Below are 21,245 nucleotides of genomic sequence, written 5' to 3' on the forward strand. Positions count from 1 at the left end.
TGTCGCTGACAGTATCTGGAATACGTTAAAGTGTTAGCAGCTGTTAGCCTGTTAGCATGCGTTAGTCAGGAAGCTGTTATCGGGCTTTCCTCAGCTTCGTCCCTGAGCTTTAGAGCGGGAGAGTATCAGCTAACACCCTCCTCCATTAGCACAGAGCAGTGTGAACACTAACAGATACACAGGGACCAACCACAGGCCAGATGAGTACAGCATCACTGTCTGGCAGGCAATTACTAATCTGCCCATACTCTCGCTCTTTCTCTCTCTCTCTCTCTCTGTTACTCATTTTCTATCTGTCTTTTTGCCTTTAACTGCACTGTGAACCCAATTTGTTTGAACTCAAATGAAAAAAAGTCTGTTTTACTTAAAATTGGATATTTCCTACCATTACTCAACTATTTTTTTTAGTAAAACAGAGATTTAGCTTGTTGCCACTGATCTAAGTGTCCCCCAGGTGATCATTTATTATGCCTGACTGCTTGCTAGGTTGTAGGCTGTAAGAGCAAGCAATATTTTCTGAGGTGCTATAGCATTTATTTAGCTTTTTTTATTTAAGAACATTATTTAAAATAACCTTTTATGTAAAATCTAAAAATAATATTGAAGCCTCTTAGGTCTAGCTATCTCAAATTTCTAGTAACAATTATGTTGACAAAAAGTAAATAAGATATTGCAACAAATTCACTTACTCTCTCTCTCTCTCTCTCACTCTCTCTCTCTCTCTTTTAAATAACATTGGATATTTCCATCCGTTACTCAACTGTTTTTAGTTAGGAGAACATTTGTGGCCACATATTCATTCAAACAGAGATTAAGTCTACCTTAGATCATTTATTATCATTAAGTATGATTAACTGCTTGGTCCCTGTGTTGTAGGCTGGAAGAGCAAGCAACATTTTTTAAGGTGCTAACTCTGTTTACTGTAGAGCATTTTCTTTCTTTATTTAATATATTTCACATCTATATTTTACTTAAATTAATTAAAAAGAAGACTGAATTCAAATCTATTTTATTCACCTGACTATGTAAAAAATGTGCGAAGCTGTCACAGGAGTCAAACTATGGAAAGACAAGTGGTGATACAAAATATATAGTTTACTAAGTAAGGGATAAGGCAGATCCAAATAGTCAGGGGAAGGCAAAATGGCAGCATAAACAGCATAAACAACAGACCAGAGTGTGCAGACAATAAGGTCATACACAGGTAATCCAAAACAGAGTAATAGGGAAATGCAGAGTGGGAGATCAATATACAAAAACAGGTCAGAACCAAAAAAGCTAACAAAAAGGCTTAGCTTAAGAGTAGTCAAAAAGGCAAAAAAGCTTGATAACAAAAGAGTCAAAACACAAAAGAAACTTGAGTCAAAAGAGCTATATAAAATATGTTCAATACCGGGAAAGTACTGCGTGAAAGTGAGTGCTATATATAGTGCTGAGTCCAGGTGTGTGTAATCAGTAAGAGGGTGAACCGGAACGCAGATGGGTAACGTGATCCGATATGTACAGAGAGCTGAGTTCAGGTGTATCATGGGAAATGGAGTTTGTTTCAGGAGCATTAGAGTCCGTAGTAGGCAAGCAGAAAGTGACAGGACTGAGAGAAGCAAGAACAATATTTAAAAATTTTATGTACAATTAAGGAATAATTTCGAAACCTTGTAGTTCATGCAAATTGTCAGTAAAAATTACGTTAAAAAAGTAAATACGATCTCTGTCTCTCTCTCTCTCTCACTCTCTTTCTCTCTCTCTCTCTCACTTTCTCTCTCTCTCACACACACACAAGGCCACAGCTGTCCAGTCTGGGATTGCTGAAAATATGAGCATTTGTTCTGTGGCCAGCAGCGTTTACTCATGTGGCTTTATAAATGCGCATGTTCTTGGCAAAGAGTTGACTGTCCCACTTTAATGGGAATATCACTCATCCAGAAATACAAAAAAATGCAGCTGGATCCTGAAAAACGGCTAAAAATCGCTTCCCCACACCAGATATTTCTCTATTTAATGACACAATATGAGTATTATGTTGTTACAGTGTCAGGTAATCCTCTTTATTAAAAGGCTTATATGGCTAAGCTTTGGACTGTGTGCTTTGTGATGTATAACAGAGGCAGGACCCAGCGGCCTGGGGTCCAGCGTTCGCCAACGCGTCCAGAGACGTGCTGAATATCCGCTACACGCTCCTGCCCTACCTGTACACGCTGATGTACGAGGCTCACACCGAGGGAAGCACTGTGATCAGACCACTGCTGCATGAGTAAGTCAATTTTTTTAGCTCTAACGCTAATGCTAATGCTAATGCTCATTTTCTGCAGGCTTGCAGGAATACTTAATGTCCAATGTACAACTTTGGGAAGGGTGTGTAGGATTGTGAAGAGCGTTTGGAGGATGCCAAGTGCCCCCTGAACTGTACCCATCAAGTGCATAATGTTTTACATTGAAGAATGAATATAGATAATATTTATTTAATTGAACAAAGAAGGTTAACAATAGTTATTGAAAGAAATTCGCACAGTAAAAGTAAGAGAATTGTTATTTGGTAATTGTTTCATTCCAATTAAAAGCATTACACAGCACATTCTTATACCATATTTAAATATCCCTATTTGAGTAATGTTTTAATCCATATTATGGAAAGTAATACTTAACTAAGTAAAGACAATACAAAACTTGAAGAAATGAAGGTCAGCCAATCTGAAACATTTAAAAAAAATCAAAGGATCCTTAAGCATAGCCGCAAAGACCATCAAAAACATTATGATGGAACTGGCACTCATCAGGACTGCATCAGGAAAGGAAGAGACAAAGAGCAAGAGTTTAAGTTAACAGAACCCCAGATAAGAGCATCTTAATGCTTCATTTAGGTGCCCAAAGTACCAATTGGTCTTATATAATATTCAAATTTTCAGATTTTTGGGGTTTTCATTGGCTGTAAGCCAAAATCATCAACAATAAAACAAAAAATAAACACTTAAAATAGATCACTCTGTGTGTAATATATATCGATATAATATATGAGTTTCACATTTTTAACTGAATTACTGAAATAAAGTAACTTTTTAACGATAATTTTTTTTTTTTTGAAATGCTTCTCACCAGAGAGGTCTCTAAATCCCCAAATCTCTAGAACTTACAGACTCTCGCTTTAATTTGTTTAAAGATCAGAATTACAACTGTTTATATTTGATTTAAAACACTTTTTAGAGTGCCCATTTTTGATCCCCATTTCCCCACCAATTTACATTAACCAACACCCTATCACTGGTGATGCCCCAACACACCATGAAGGTGAAGACTAGCACATGCCTCCTCCGATACATGTGAAGTCAGACTCCGCCTCTTTTTGAACTGCTGCTAATGCAGCATTACCGAGTAGCATCACAGCGCTAACGCTTGGAGGAAAGTGCAGCGTCTCAGTTCCGATACATCAGCTCACAGACGCAGCCTTGTGCTGATCCACATCACCTTAGGAGTGATGAGGGGAAAGAGAAAAGAGCACCATCTACTCTACCCACCCAGAGAGAGCAAGACCAATTGTGCTCTCTTAGGGCAAGCTGCATGACTGGGATTCGAACCAGTGATCTCCCGATCATAGTGGCAGTGCTTTAGACTGCTGGACCACTCAGAGCCTGTAGAGTGCCCATTTTTTAACATGATTTTTTTAGACTGATTGAGTCAGCAGAATTAGAGCAAGATCCTCTGTCTGACTTTCCTCATATTTCCCAACTGTTTCCTTAAGCTTTCGTTCACTCGTCCTCCCTGTAACCTTCCAGTTCCCTGCCTGGCTGGACTGGATGCTCTGTAATTTAATTTCACATCCTGAACACACACTCACACACACACACACACACACACACACACAAACTTACACTGATTATTATTATTATTATTATTATTCAGCTCAATATAAAAAAAAAAAAAACATGAATATTTAGCATTCTTAAGGCCAACAGACCTTTTGCTTGTTGGAGTCAAAGTAAAAGTTGTGTAACTCTCACACACACAGCAGAACACACACCAGCACAGCAGTATTTACAGTGAGTTCTGGCACCAGAACGCCTTCGTCAGGAGAGAAGTTTCAAAGTCAACATTTCTGGATGTGAAATGATGCTGAAGTCCTGAAACCTGAGTGAAGCAGCAGGTCATGGGGGGCTTAGATCAAAAGACACTACCTTTTATATTCAGAAGTGATAAAAGTGCACAACCCCCTATAGAAAAGATAAGTTTTTGATCAACCTGAAACACTTTTTCTCATATATTAAAAAAAACCTCTTACCTAAAACCATAATTTGGTTGAAATGACCCAAACATTAAGTATTTTTACTTAACTTGACTTTAATATACTATATAATATAAGAGACTGCCATGGAGTATATTAGAATGTCATAGGACACATGGAGTAAATTTTAATAAAAATAATAATAAAATCTGCAATCAAAATTTTATTAATCGAAAGGAAAAAAGTGTATGTTGCAAATTCAAAAGAGAAAACAATATATATCAGAAATATATTTTTAAATATACTTGGTTATTTTATTATTCTCTGACAATTCTCTCTCCTTTTTTCATACTTACATTTTTCCAATTATCAAACAAACATTATTATCAGACAAATATAACCTGAGTAAACATAAAAAAAAAACACACACTTTTTAAATGATGATTTTAATTTCTTAAAGAAAAAAGTATCCAAACTAATCCGGACCTTTGTAAAAGGGTGATTAATCACACTTTTTGGAAAGCTGAGTTCAATTTTACTACTAACCACAATCAGGCCTGATTACTGCCAGACCTGTAGAACCATCAATAAATCACTTAAATAGAACCTTTCTGACAACATGAAGCAGATAAAAAAGATCTCAAAAACAACACATTTTATGCCTTTCATTACATCTGGATCAAAACTAACATTTTAACTTCTTTTTTCAGAAAAAGAACATCATACTGAATGTAAAACATGGTGGTAGTGTGTGTGTGTGTGTCTGATGGTCTGGGGCTGCTGGACAACTTGCTGTAATAGATGGAAGCAGGAATTCTACTGTTTATCAGACAATCCTGAAGGAATATATACAACCATCTGTTTGTGAGCTCAAGCTCAGGTGTACTTGGGTTCTGCAGCAGGACAATGACCCAAAACACACAAACAAAAAGTCTATGTCTGAATGGCTTAAAAAACTAAATGAAGGTTTTTGGAGTGTGCTGGTCAAAGTGTGTCTAAATTAAAACAATTCTGTAAAGAAGAGTGGAACAAAATACCTCCACAGAGATGTAAAAGACTGGTTGCCAGTTATTAGTAAAGCTTGATTGCAGTTGTTGCCGCCTAGAGTGGCACAACCAAGTTATTAGATTTAGGAAGAAACGCCTTTTTACACAGGGTTAGATTGATGTGGATATTTTTTTTCCTTTATTAAATAAAATTATAATTTAAAAAGGGCTTTTTTATATTTAATCAGGTTATTTTCGTCTGATATTAAAGTTTGTTTGATAATCAGAAAAATGGAAGTATGACAAAAAAACAGATGTTAAAGAAATCTGTAAAATTTGCAAATAAAAAGTGTTCATGTCGCTATAAGTTTGCTGGGGACATTATAAGACATTATAAGTGGAATTAGGGTTATACAGGGGGGGGTTGGGGTCTTCCCTGAGCTGGTTATCCTGTTTCTGCCACAACTTGACACAAGACTCTGTGTTGCAATCTTACAGAAAAGCATGGAAACCCCAAATAAATATATAAATAAATATATATATATATATATATATATATATATATATATATATATATATATAAATATATATATATATATATATATATATATATATATATATATATATATATATATATATATATATATATATATAAATATATACACACACTCACACAGAGACACTCCCTCATATCCTCCCGTTGCCCTCACTCTACAGCGCGGAGATAAGAGGATATTGCTTCAGGCGGCTGCGTCTCTGATTGACAGCTGTTCTCAAGGCTTTGCTTTATATTTTAGGTTTGTGGATGACAAAAAGACGTGGGATATCCACAGGCAGTTCCTCTGGGGTCCGGCCCTGCTCATCTCCCCAGCACTGGATGTGGTAAGACTCTCACACACACACACACACACACACACACACACACACACACACACACACACACACACACACACCACTTATTGCTGTCAGTTTAAATTGAACGGTTGCAATGAAAGAAGTGTTAATATGATTAATTCTAATTGTGCATGAATTAAGTGTACATTATATCTATAAATTATATCTAACAATTTAATTTACTGTACTACACATATATCTGTGTATTCATGCTATTCTTAATAGTACTCTTAAAAGTTCCAAAAACGTAATTTTTAATAAAATGTGTTTTATTTATCTGCAGGATATTAACAGCAGGAATCAATTAATTGTCAGGAAATTAGAATAACTAATAGAATAACTAACTAACAGATATACTAAATACCTAACTAAAAGAATAGATAAATAAATAAATAAGTAAGTAAATAAATAAATAAATAAATAAATAAAAGCTACACAATATCCAGAACAAAGTTCTAATACAACTAACATGTAAAATAACTGTAATCTTGGGTTTCGTTTTCTTTAATCAATGTTTTATATGTGTTTATACACAAACACAAACCTATAAAATACCAAAGTAAAATCATTTGATACCAATTACATGATATAACGTAAATTACATTAATTCTAAATACTTATCTGTATTTAGTAATGGGGTTATTAATAATAGGGACAAGCCGTCATACAACATATTCAATCCAATGTAAAATTTATATTTTAAAAAAAATATGAATAACTTATGAATAGTGAAATTATTAGGTCAAGTATTTTATACTTTCATTTTATTATTATTATTATTATTATTATTATTATTATTATTATTATTATTATTATTATTATTATTATTATTATTATTGCTACTGTTACCACAATGAAAAATCTATACAGCTTTACAGAAAAAAAAAAACAAAAAAAAAACTAAATTTACAATTTATAATTCGACATACTGTAATCACACACATCTTTAGGAAAATGTAAGTTACAGCTATAGACGCACATTGAACTGGTTTAACCTTCACCTGGTTTAACTTCAATCCTGTTCCTCTAATGGATGAAATGAGAAATCGGTTGTGTGTTTTTCTCCTGCAGGGAGTGACTGAGGTTTCTGCTTATCTCCCGAACACTCGCTGGTATGATTATCACACGGTACGTTAAACTGCATCGCTCCAGCCTGTGCTTTAGTCTGCTAATTCAACCGTGTGCCACGTCATGTATTATTAAAGAGCCGCCTCCACCTGTTGTAGCGGAGCTGCCTGCTCTGAGTGCGCTTTTACTGATTTAAACCTGTTTCATCATTCAGGCCAGGGCCGTGGACGTGAGAGGCCAGTTTGTTAACATGCCGACTCCTCTGGAACACATCAACCTGCACGTGAGGGGAGGATACGTCCTGCCCTGGCAGAAGCCAGAGCTCAACACAAAGCTGAGGTAAACCCAGCAGATTATCTTACAGTGCATATGACCCAGACAAAAGCTTCTTTATAATTCTATCACCTTATAAATTACTTTATTACCTGTCAGACCTCTAATTCTTCTCTTCACTGCTGAAACTGAGACTTAGTCCAATCATGCTAATCTGAGCTAAAGGCTAATTAGCTGTTTCCATGTGGGTCAGCCAGACGTGACTCTTCCTGTAGCAGTTTTCTCCAGTTTCTAAGAGTCTTTTGAAGAAGTAGAAAACAGAAAATACCTCTCTCTTATTCATCTTTTAATAGTTACAGAGTTCTCTGTGTTTCTGTGTCTTTTTCTAGTTATTATTATGATGAAAGTGTAAATGTGCTGTATTTAAGTGTGTAAATGTTGCCTTAGAGAGTGCAGCAACACGATATAGTAACACAAAGTGTGTTACAATGTGCTTTGGAAATAGACATGAAAAATCAATCAATTTTCCATTGCTATTTAACAGCTGTAAGCTCTTAATCTTGTCAATTAATTGTTTGTTTAAGTAATATATGATATATATATATATATATATATATATATATATATATATATATATATATATATATATATATATATATATATTTTTTTTTTTTTTTTTACAATACTAATTTAATTTTATTTTCAGTTTTTAGTTAATTTAGAATTAATAAACATATATCTATCTATCTAGATGGTGCCAGTTTTGTACCATTTTTGATTAGTGACCTGAAGAGCTCAAATGGCAAAAAAAAAAAAAAAAAATATATATATATATATATATATATATATATATATATATATATATATATATATATATATATATATATATATATATATATATATATATATATATAAGATATAATACTTTTCTACATTGGCTGATAACTAAGTGTGCTAAAATGCTATTTGAGAAAAAATATATATAAATTTTAGAATCTATAAACAACCATTTTCACTCATTTTATTTTGGTATAATACATCCATATTATTATGAAATATATGTTAAATAAAATTGGACAAATAGGGCATATTAAAAGAAACATGAGGAAATTCATTTAGCACAAAGCTACTCCTCCCTTTGAAGTAAAGATAATGGTAACTTGCTCTTATGACCTACAACACTGTGGCCAGGCAGTTTAACCAGTATATAACATATAACTGAATAACCAGTAGTCCTGGTGGGTAAGACTACACACTGATGGTCCAGTGAAAGAGAAGTATCTTCAAAACCGCAACTTTACAGGAGAGAGATAAAATCTAAAATCGCTTTTTAGTGGAAGTCAATGCAAAAATAGTTTATTTCAGGTACTTTTGGAGGAATTCGCTTTTTGTACATACATCAAGACATTTTAACACAGTATAATGGACAGTTGGTTTGTTGAAATAATCTAAATGTTGTAATCTAAAAAATGTACCAATAGAATGGACATACTTGTATTTTTCGTATTGGACAGCGATGATATATACCCACACAGTTAGTGACAAAAAAGGCGAAATAATATAAATTGGCTAGAAAAAAGCTTAATTATGATTTTATTTATAGCTTTAATTATTTCTTTGACGTAACCAGAGTTTCATAGACTTCATACTAAAACTTTAGCTGAAGCATCTCCACTTTCCACCTCACAGCTTCCGTTTTCACAGCGTCTGAAGGTTAATGAGATGACCTGTTCTACAGAACGCCCTTTACCTCATACCAGGTTAATAACCCCGTGTGTGAACGCTCAGAGAGGCAGTGAATGCTCAGAGAGGCAGTGAATTCCCGCTCATAGCCTGTCTCACGCGCTGATGTTCTGTTTGTCACGCTCGTCTCTCTTTACCTCTGCAGCCGGACGAATCCTATGGGATTGCTGGTCGCCCTTGGTGATGATGGAGTGGCGCAGGGATCTCTGTTCTGGGACGATGGCGAGAGCATCGGTGAGTTTATGGATTTATGCAGGACACTGCTCTCTTTAACCCTTAAAGATGTATAGAGAGATTTTTATTATTATTATTATTATTATTATTATTATTATTATTATTATTATTATTATTATTATTATTATTATTATTATTATTATTATTATTACACCAACATTTTAACAAATGAGATATAATACAGTACCAGTCAAAACTTTGAACACACCTTCTAAATTGTTTTTTCTATTTTTTTTCTTATATTGTAAATGAATACTGTTATATAAGTTATCCAGACTACGAGAAAAAAACATAAGAAATCATATAGTAACTTAAAAGTATTAAACAAAACAAAAAAATGCTGATGAACTTATCCTGTACAACAGAGAAAACTCTTGGTTTTCCTTTTCTGGGGCGGTCCTGATGAGGGCCAGTTTTATCATAACATTTTTTTCTTACTTATTTGAGTAGTTCTTTCCATAATATGAATTAAAACATTACTCAAATGTTCACTATTCACTGTATACCTGTAACTCTACCTCTTCACTACTTTACGACTCAAACCCATTAAGAGACAAGAAATTCAAGTAATTAACTCTTGACGAGTTCAGCACAGCTGTTAACTGAAAGCCTGAATTCCAGGTGACTCTACCTTAAGAAAAAAGAGAAAGAGAGAGAGCGCTCAGTCATAAACTTCACTCCTTTGTTTCTTTGTTTTTTTACTATGCATGAATAGTTAGAGCTGCTGAGCTCTGAGTTTCCTCTTCTGAAGTCTCCATTGATCCACCAGCTGCTCGCGTTCAGTAAAACTGAGCTAGATGCTCTTTTAGAGGCTGTATGTGTGACGTAAGTACGTAAAAACGCGTTACGTGGCCAGAAGAACTTCTCTGAAAAGCGACCCGATACCTCAGTTTTTTTTTGGAATGAATATACTGTATCAGGCTTAGCAGGAATGGTCTTTCCAGCACACTGGTACCATTAAACACAATATTTTATCCCTTATCTACTCAAAAATGCTTCTGCTTTCTGTTTAGAAACAAAATAATACGGACTGCCGCTTTAAGGTTTGCTTAAACGGTTGACTCGTACTGTATACATCTATTGCTGTATTGTTATACATATATAAGAAAATATATATGTATAACAAAGGGATTTAAACCTTTTAACAGTTTTTTTTTTTTGTTATTGGAAAGGATTGGAAAGTGCTATTCCTATTACTGTTTGAGTGGATTAGACAATATTGTGCGTAATTTTAATTTTCCTAAAAAATGTAAAATCTCTTTGTTTCTTTTCCCTCATCTAATTCTGTTTGATGCTGATTCCTCGGGTCCATCCAGACACGGTTAAGAATAGAGAGTTCCTCCTGGCCTCCTTCACTGTGTTCAAGGTATGTTAACACACTGGCTCTTTCTGAAAATGCAGCTTTTCTCTGTGTCTCTCAGAGAAACACTTGTGTTCTGCATGTTATTAAAGCCAGCAGACCGGGTCTCTCAAAGCCAAACATCTGTGGCTAAAACACGTCTGCTCCAAAAGCGTTTCACGCAGAGTGGCTGTACGGTTTCAGAGCCAGCCAGCCTCGTCCAGCATGGCCAGAACGCTGGGCAGATTCGAGGTCAGATGCAGAAAGATTAACAGAACTAAAAAAATGCCCCACATTAATCTCCAGATTCTTGTACAACCAGGTCAAACAAAGTCTGCGAGTGTCCTTTCTATCTTTAAACATCACTTTTTAAATTAGAAAGATGTAATCTGTGGACCACTAGCACATCTGCCAGCATCTAAATGTTTTTTTTGAGGCCCACTTTATAATGTGTCTCTAATATCTGTGTAGTTACACATTAACAATCATGTAATAACCATGTAATTACAGTTGTACATTTTCTTTACTTGTGTTTGATGGGGCATAGTGTGTGTTTTTTTTTTTTACATATAATATTATGTGTAGTTTGCACGTTGTGTGATTTACAGTACTTTTTCTGGTGCATCTAAAAAGAAAAACTTTGAAAATGTGATTCAAACTCATATATTATATAGATGTGTTACACACAATAGAGTGATCTATTTTAAGCTTTTATCTCTTGTATTGCTAATGATTATGGCTTACAGCCAATGAAAAACCCCAACAATCAGTATCTCAGAAAATTAGAAAATTATATAAAAACAATTGATACTTTTGACAGTGTGGGCAGTGCGCCAAGTCCTGCTGAAAAATGAAATCCAGATAACAGGTCTCTCCAAACCGTCACTGATTGTAGAAACTTCACACTAGACCTCAAGCAGTTTGGACTGTGTGTCTCCACTCTTCCTCCAGACTCTGCTCCCTTGATTTACAAATGAAATGTAAAATTTACTGATGATCAGTGATGGTTTGGAGAGACATGTCATCTGCTGGTGTTGATCCACTGTGTTTTATTATCAAGTCTAAAGTCAGAGCAGTTTTGTTTTCCCGCAAAATCTTACAGCATTTCATGCTTCATGTTTCCCTCTGCTGACAACTTTTATGGCAAAGTGGATTTCATTTTCCAGCAGGACTTGGCACACTGCTCACACTGCCAAAAGAACCAATTGGTCTTATATAATAGTCTAATTTTCTGAGAAACTAATGTCTGGGTTTTCATTGGCTGTAATCCATAATCATTACATTACATTTAATTACTAATTACAAATAAGTATCAATGCATACTTTACCCATACTTTCTATATGGATTGTTAATGTGTGACAACACAGTTATTAGAAACACTTATTATGAAGTGGAAAAAATGGTCTAAAATGGTCTGTAAGCCGCATTTCACCTTCGTTTATAAACCTTAGATCTTATTAGATGCTTATCTTACTTTGTCTTTTTTATCAGTCAAAAATAACATATCTAGTAATAAATGGTTTGGTAACACTTTACTTGGATGGTCCATTTAATGGTCTTGTTGATGCTCAACTGACATTCAACTAACACTGAATTGAATGTCCATTAAATTTAACTTAACCCTATGTTGAATGTAAATGATTCAAAATAGAACCTAACCCCACACCTAACCCTAAACTTAACCCTTAATCAACCATAAGATCAAACCCTATACCTAACCCTGACCTTAACCATTAATCAACCATAAAATCTAACCCTACACCCAACCCTAACCTTAACCCTTAATCAACCCTAAAATCTAACCCTACACCCAACCCTAACCTTAACCATTAATCAACCCTAAAATCGAATCATTTGCATTTAATAGACATGTAGTTGAATTTTAGTTGAATGTCAGTTGATCATCAAAGAGGCCATCAAATGGACCATCCAGGTTAAGTGTTACCAATGTTTTAATTATACTATAATAACATATTAAATGACTAAACTGACTTTAGTGACTTATTTTATTAGATATGTTAGTTGTTCACTTTTCACTTTGTTGTAAGTGCTTTTTAATGTTTTTTTCTTATTTTATTTTATTTTTTTAAAAAGCCATATTTTAAAGTGGTACCATAAAGTGTCCATGGTCTTTAGGTGTTTATAGTAAAGTGAAATAAAGACAGTACTGATTATTTGCAGTGTATTTAATACAGTGTTTATTATTCTGTGTGTTTCAGAACACTCTGACCAGCTCTGTTCTGAACCGAGACGCAGCAGCTACTGAGCATGCTCAGCTGGGCAAGATCAAGGTTTGGGGTGTAGGAACTGTTCCCATCAATAAAGTCACCATTAACTACAGTGGCACTACGACCGACTTGGACTTCAATCACAATCAGCTCACTGAGGTGAGGAACAGTTTCTTTCTTCCTTTACTATCATAATAAAAATAAAACAGAAACTTTATTAAAGGTTTAATTAATGGTTTGAGAACTAGGTTTATTATTTGGTTTTAAAAAATCAAAATAAGAAACTTAAAAATAGTTTAGTTATTCTATTCTGTGGAGTCCTACAGGGTTCTATTAAAGGTCTTATTCCATCGTTTTTAAATAATTAATTTTAATCAAATGTCTAGTTGTGATCTCTAATATGCAGTTTCTGTTTAGCCCTGCTTTAGTACACTGAATTAGTGGTCTCTGAAGAAAGACAGGATTTCGGCTCTTGCTTATGCATATTCATACATGCAAATATATCATCTCTGATTGGCTAACAGCACTGCAGCAGAGACCGCCTGCCTGCCTAAACCCTGCACCTCAGTCAATTTTACAGCTCTAAAACGCAAAGGACAAAATGTTTTCAGAGATACAGCCTTATTTAAATAGATATAACACTGAGTGCTAGATAGAGTTATCCCTTAAACTTAGTGTAACGTCAGAATATCAGCGAGGCAAGCAATCCTGCGGCCGAGAAATGTTACCAATGCCGCAACGCTGCTCTCCCCGCATTGATAACATTTATTTCAGCGAAACTAATGCTACTAAACTCGGTAACACTTTACTTGGATGGTCCATTTGATGGCCTCTTTGATGCTCAACTGACATTCAACTAACATTCAACTACATGTCTATTAAATTAAAATTAACTAAAAGGTGAAAGTAAATGATTCTCTATTGAATATAACCCTACATTCAACTCTAACCCAAACGCTTATTTTAATATTTTAGGATTGGGTTTAGGGTAAGATGTTATGTTTAGTTTAAGGTTAAGGTTAGGGTTACGTATAGGGTTAGATTTTAGGGTTGATTAAGGGTTAAGGTTAGGGTTAGATGTAGGGTTAGATTTTAGGGTTGATTAATGGTTAAGGTTAGGGTTAGGTGTACAGTTAGGTTCTATTTTGAATAATTTACATTCAACATAGGGTTAAGTAAAATTTAATATACATTCAATTCAGTGTTAGTTGAATGTCAGTTGAGCATCAACAAGGCCATAAAATGGACCATCCAAGTAAAGTGTTACCCTAAACTCTTACCTCAGACAGATTTGATGCTTGGGCAGTTTCACCATGTTAAAGCCCCAGAGTCCACTCTATATCATAAAATCTGACGTGAACGGTGCCCGCTTTCACTGGTGTTCTGTCGAGTTGAGCTGCCTTGTCAAACCGTGCTTCCCTAGTGTATATTTAAGGTCTCTTTAAAATGCTGAATCAACCGGAGATCCAATTTAAACGTATATTTACTTACACCAGATAGCTTATGCTAACTGCCTGTGTAAATAGTAGCTGTGAGCTCCTCCTGTCTGTGGGCAGTCCCAAGCTGAGGTGGTCGGGGCCATGAACTCTCACTGGTTGACGTCGACACCTACCATCTCTCTGATCAACTCGTATTTCTGAGGATTTTCTTTTACTAGTTACTGCAGACAATGGAGATTGAGGAAGAGTTTCTTAAGCAGCATCATATACAACTCAGATCTATAGTATTTCACAAAGAACAGGAAAAAGTGGATTTTAGTGGAACGAAACTTTTAAAGACCTATATTGATAATATTAAAGTGCATCAATCTATCATTGGCTGTAGTCCTACTATAAGCAATTTCTCCTATTGTGCAATTTCTGCCAAACATAAGGAAATGCAAAGCATGTCAGCTGCCACCTTACACGAACACTTACATGTCATTCTCTTAAAAAATTGTGCCATAAAACAATATTTTACTATCACAAACAGTGTTTTATAACTGTGTGTAAATGATTTTAACGTTGTGCACTTCTTAGAATGCCTAAACTTAAGTGCACAAGGGTGCTGCCATGTAATCCTGAAGTAATTAGAGTATGGATGCCCAAACAGGACAAAGGAGATTCCATTGTACACCACTGATAGTTGCTGTATCCAATATGCGCAATGCTAAAACCCAAAAGAAAATCAATTAAAATTTGAAAACGTGCATTATTACAAACATTGATTAAAACCCTGACAACAGTCAACAGTCAAGCACTAAATCATATCTTAGTCCCAAAGATACACACAAACGAACGAGCTGCAGCTCAAAAATACAGCTTTTGCATCAACAATAAACAGAATAAAGAATAAAATTACAATACTGTTCCCTTAAATGAGCTGCTGGTGTATCTTCACAGCGTGAATGAACAGCTCAGTATCCTCTGCTGAAGTTGAGCTGTTAAGATATGAACGCGCCAAAGTCAGAGCTCACCTGCTTCTTAAACAGAAAGACAACTGGCCCACTGATTGGTTTATTTCACGTTGCAGCCAAACACAGCAACTATTATGTGTTTCGAGCCATGCAACATGGCAACATGCATTGACACAGCCTAAATCCAGCTGCATGATGCATAATTGACCGGCGCGCTACAAAATCCCTATTTAATCATTTATTGTTCCTACATAAGCACCAAATATCAAACTCCTATCAAAGTGTTTTTGGAAAAAAAACTCTGATGTTTTCTTCTTGTGGTGCTTGTTGTTATCGGCAGCCTATAGGCTACGTTTGAAAAAGGCAGCAGCACAAGCGAAAGGGTGGAGAAACGGATTATCCGTGACAAAGGTGGAGGGCAATGATACCGCTGCTTTCCCCTTGACTCTTTTGAAAAGCTGCCCTTGCAAAGTCGCATCCGAACGGACCAACGACGCAGATTCTATTAATACCAGCGTGAGGGGAGCTTTAGAGGCGGGGATTTACAGCGGCCGGGCGAGAGATCGAAGGCAGAAAGTGACAGAGAGCGGCGCTGTGTCTGGATTTGAATAACTAGTGTTCCAGCTCGAGCAGAGCCATTTATCTTTCTTAGCATTTCCCAACTGCATACTAAGTTTGAAAGGGCCAGGCAGCTCCATCTGTCTCTGTGTGTGTGTTTGCCTCTCTGCTGCTTAAAGGGAGCAAAAGGTGGCAGCTCGCACTGACACACACACACACTCTCATACACACACACACACTCTTATACACACACACACACACACACACACACACTCTATCTAACACACACCAGAGCTGCTTTCTGCCTCCTTATCGCGTTTTAATGGATGCGTCTGCAGAAATTACGCATAAACACTCACTTTCACCTAAACCCTCAGGGTCAGAGCCTTGAAAGGGTCCCTGAGCAGCTGAGCTGCATCCTTTTTGGGTATGTGTAAAAAAAGAGTCTAGAGCTGCACAATTGTTTTTTCTTTATTATTTTTTTTTATTTAATATTAAAGTCATCCAAACTATTAAGAAAAAAACATATTAATTAATTAATTAATAACAGAATATGTTTTATTTGTTGTATTTAAGATTCTTTAAAGTAGTTTCTCTTGCTTAGATTAAACAGTTTTGCACATCTTGGCTGAATTTGGATTTTCTCAGTCAGTTTTATGAAGGTAGATCCACCTGGAATTCAGGCTTTCAGTTAACAGCTGTGCTGAACTCGTCAAGAGTTAATATTTACTTGAATTTCTTGTCTCTTAATAAAGTGTTTGAGAGCATGAGTTAAAGTAAAGTAGTGAAGAGGTAGAGTTACAGGTATACAGTGAATAGTGAATATTTGAGTAATGTTTTAATGCAGATTATGAGAAGCAAGAACTACTCAACTAAGTAAAGAAATCATACTTTAAGAAATGAAGGAAAATATCACCAAGCGCAGTGTTAAAGACCATCAGAAATGCTATGATGAAATTGGCTCTCATCAGGACCGTCCCAGATTCCTACATGTTTCCTTATGTGTTTTTTCATAGTTTGGTTGACTTCAGTATTAATTTACAATGTAGGAAAAAATGGAAAGTATATATTTATATAGTAATACAGTAATATTAAATTCATAAATCAATCATTTCCAACCATCTGTTAATGAATGGAGTTTATTCCAGTGTGTCTTTGTAGATTTGTAGGTACAGACATCCATTGTGGGCGTTCTTAACATTTTTTTTTTTTCCTGTGGCTTCATTACTATTCATTTTATGTAAAATTTATATTGTATTAACCAAAAAATTAAAGAAATATATTGTAATACATTTCTTAGTATAAAGCCATATTGTCTAGCCTTAATAGAGACTGTAGGTTACATTGCATAAGCATTGAGTTAATATGCATTTCAGCATATTTATTAAGTATGTATTAACAGTAGATATTCCATTTGTAGATAGTGCAGATAGCTTTGTTTTAGTAAGCTTACAAAGTTATGCAATCTAATTTTTTTTTACATTTACATCTGTAAAGAGAAAATGACTAAAATGGTTATAAGCGCTATTATACAGGAATCTGGGACATCTGTCACTAGGAACACATTAGAAACACTACAGTTTTAGACAGTGTTTAATGTTATATAGAGTTAAACTATGTAGGTAAATACAGAGTTTTACAGGTATACATACTTTCAGTGATAACTGGGTTTTTCTAATGTTGTATAGAGTTAATTGCGGGTAGACACTCTCACTGACCTCTGACTTTATGTTTATTTGGGTTGACTAATATTATATAGAGTTTTATATGATTTATATAAGTTTTACAGATATACACTCTAATTTACTACATACTTTATGTTCATTTTGGTTTATTATTCTAATGTTATATAGAGTTAATTACAGGTAGACGCTCTTACTAATCACTGAATTTATGTTTATTTGGGTTTAGTAATCTAATGTTATATAGAATTAATTACAGGTAGACACTCAGTGAACACTGACGTCATGTATATTTTGGTTTGTTCTAATGTTATATAGAGTTAATTACAGGTAGACACTCAGTGAACACTGACTTCATGTATATTTTGGTTTGTTCTAATGTTATATAGAGTTAATTACAGGTAGACGCTCTTACTGATCACTGACTTTATGTTTATTTGGGTTTAGTAATCTAATGTTACATAGAGTTAATTACAGGTAGACACTCTCACTAACCTCTGACTTTATGTTTATTTGGGTTTAGTAATCTAATGTTACATAGAGTTAATTACAGGTAGACACTCAGTGAACACTGACTTCATGTATATTTTGGTTTGTTCTAATGTTATACAGAGTTAATTACAGGTAGACACTCTCACTAACCTCTGACTTTATGTTTATTCGGGTTGACTAATATTATATAGAGTTTTATATGATTTATATAAGTTTTACAGATATACACTCTCATTTACTACATACTTTATGTTCATTTTAGTTTATTATTCGAATGTTATATAGAGTTAATTACAAGTAGATGCTCTTACTGATCACTGAATTTAAGTTTATTTGGGTTTAGTAATCTAATGTTACATAGAGTTAATTACAGGTAGACACTCAGTGAACACTGACTTCATGTATATTTTGGTTTGTTCTAATGTTATACAGAGTTAATTACAGGTAGACACTCTCACTAACCTCTGACTTTATGTTTATTCGGGTTGACTAATGTTATATAGAGTTTTATATGATTTATATGTTTTACAGATATACACTCTCATTTACTACATACTTTATGTTCATTTTGGTTTATTATTCTAATGTTATATAGAGTTAATTACAGGTAGATGCTCTTACTGACAACTGAATTTATGTTTATTTGGGTTTAGTAATCTAATGTTATATAGAGTTAATTACAGGTAGACACTCAGTGAACACTGACTTCATGTATATTTTGGTTTGTTCTAATGTTATACAGAGTTAATTACAGGTAGACGCTCTTAATGATCACTGACTGTATGCTTATTTGGGATTAGTAATCTAATGTTACATAGAGTTAATTACAGGTAGACACTCTCACTAACCTCTGACTTTATGTTTATTCTGGTTGACTAATGTTATATAGAGTTTTATATGATTTATATACGTTTTACAGATATATACTCTCATTTACTACATACTTTATGTTCATTTTGGTTTATTATTCTAATGTTATATAGAGTTAATTACAGGTAGATGGTCTTACTGATCACTGAATTTATGTTTATTTGGGTTTAGTAATCTAATGTTATATAGAATTAATTACAGGTAGACACTCTCACTGACCACTGACTTTATGTTTATTTGGGTTTAGTATTCTAATGTTATATAGAATTAATTACAGGTAGACACACTCACTGACCACTGATTTTATGTTTATTTGGGTTGACTTTACTGTTATATAGAGTGGAATATGGGTTATATACATTTTAAAGATATACACTCTCATTTACTGCATACTTGATGCTCATTTGGGTTTATTCTATTGTTATATAGAGTTAATTACAGGTAGACACTCTCACTGATCACTGACTTTTTTGGTTTATTTGAGTTTAATTGGGTTTATTCAGGTGTTATATGGGTTATATACAGTTGGTTTTACATATATACACTCTCATTTACTGCAGACTTGATGCTCATTTGGGTTTATTCTATTGTTAGTTAATTACAGGTAGACACTCCCACTGACCACTGATTTTATGTTCATTTGGGTTGACTCTAATGTTATATAGAGTGTAATATGGGTTATAAACAGTAAGTTTTACAGCTATACACTCTCCTTGACTATATACGTGATGCTCATTTGAATTAATTCTGATTTTATATAGAGTTTTACAGTTTTATCCTCTCAATGCCATAACAAATTCAGACAAATAGATCAATTCAGACTAGTTTTATGAACAGTATTGTATTAATAAGTTTAAGTACTAAACCTCTGTCTTTGTTTTGTTTCAGGAGCTGATCATTGAAGACAACAAGGGACCCTTCTATCTGCACGAGCCCTTCGTCATTACCTGGAGCACAGGAATATGATACGACTCTTTAAAAAATTAAACAAGCATTTTAAGCCAGAAGCTGTATAATCAACAAACGATCAAATTTCTTTATTGTGTGAATTTTATTTACACTGTGTTCCAAATTATTATGCAAAAAGTGTTTAGGTGTGTAAGGTAAGATTTTTTTTGTTTGTCAGCTAAACTCATTGATGGTGATGTGTGACAGGGCTCTTTGTATCACTGAAAGCAATTGCAGACACCTGTGCTAATTAATTTGGTAGGTGTGTCCAATTAAAGGCAAGACTACTTAAGAAGGCTGTCCCACATTATTAAGCAGCCTACATTTTCAGCCAAAATGGGAAAGAAAAAGGATGTGTCGGCTGCTGAGAAGCAACAAATTGTGGAGTGTTTAGGTCAAGGCATGACTACAATCAACATTGCCAAGACACTTCATCGTGATCATCGCACAATCAAGAAGTATGTAGCTGATTCAGAGCACACACGTGTGCGTGCTGACAAGGGAAAATTGAGGACTCTTTCCAACAGGCAATTACGTCAGGTAAAAAGAGCAGCTGTAAAAATGCCTTGTCATAGCAGCAGACAAGTTTTTGAAGCTGCTGGTGCCTCCAACGTCCCCCGAACAACAAGGTGCAGGGTCCTTCAGAGGTTTGCAGCTGTGCGTAAGCCATCCTGTCGACCTCCTCTATCCACTGCACACAAGCAGAAACGGCTCCAGTGGGCCAAACAATATATGAAGACTGACTTTAAAACTGTTTTGTTCACCGATGAGTGCCGTGCAACGCTCGATGGTCCAGATGGATGGAGTGGTGGATGGCTGGTTGATGGACACCCCATGCAAACAAGGCTACGGCGCCAACAAGGAGGAGGTGGAGTAATGTTTTGGGCTGGAATCATGGGGAGAGAGATTGTCGGGCCCTTTAGGATCCCTGAAGGGGTAAAAATGACCTCCATAATGTATGTGGAGTTTCTCAAACAGAACTTCCTGCCATGGTTCAAGAAGAAGAACCGTGCATTCCGCAGCAAGATCATTTTCATGCATGATAATGCACCGTCTCATGCTGCAAAGAACACATCTGCATCTCTGGCTGCTATGGGCATTAAAGGGGACAAACTTATGGTGTGGCCCCCATGCTCCCCTGACCTCAACCCCATTGAGAACCTCTGGAGCATCATCAAAAGGAGTGTCTATGAGGGTGGGAGGCAGTTCACATCGAAGCAACAGCTCTGGGAGGGTATTCTGTCCTCATGCAAAAGAATTGAAGCAGATACCATCCAAAACTTGACAAATTCAATGGACGAGAGAGTTCAGAAGATCCTTT

General features: G+C 35.1%; 1 protein-coding gene across 1 annotated transcript in view; it reads left to right on the plus strand.

Moving 5' to 3' along the window:
- Window positions 1-20,032, plus strand: part of si (sucrase-isomaltase (alpha-glucosidase)) — a 132,951-nt gene extending 112,919 nt beyond the window's left edge. The window contains exons 41-48 of the mRNA XM_049483309.1: window positions 2,103-2,251; window positions 5,997-6,081; window positions 7,165-7,221; window positions 7,376-7,500; window positions 9,323-9,411; window positions 10,728-10,777; window positions 12,971-13,138; window positions 19,865-20,032. Of these exons, the coding sequence (XP_049339266.1) occupies window positions 2,103-2,251; window positions 5,997-6,081; window positions 7,165-7,221; window positions 7,376-7,500; window positions 9,323-9,411; window positions 10,728-10,777; window positions 12,971-13,138; window positions 19,865-19,942 (801 nt within the window). The 3' untranslated portion in view covers window positions 19,943-20,032. The remainder of the gene's footprint in view (window positions 1-2,102; window positions 2,252-5,996; window positions 6,082-7,164; window positions 7,222-7,375; window positions 7,501-9,322; window positions 9,412-10,727; window positions 10,778-12,970; window positions 13,139-19,864) is intronic.
- The last annotated feature ends 1,213 nt before the right edge of the window (window positions 20,033-21,245 follow it).

This window comes from Astyanax mexicanus, chromosome 9, assembly GCF_023375975.1.
Source record: "Astyanax mexicanus isolate ESR-SI-001 chromosome 9, AstMex3_surface, whole genome shotgun sequence".
Taxonomy (NCBI): Eukaryota; Metazoa; Chordata; class Actinopteri; order Characiformes; family Acestrorhamphidae; genus Astyanax; species Astyanax mexicanus.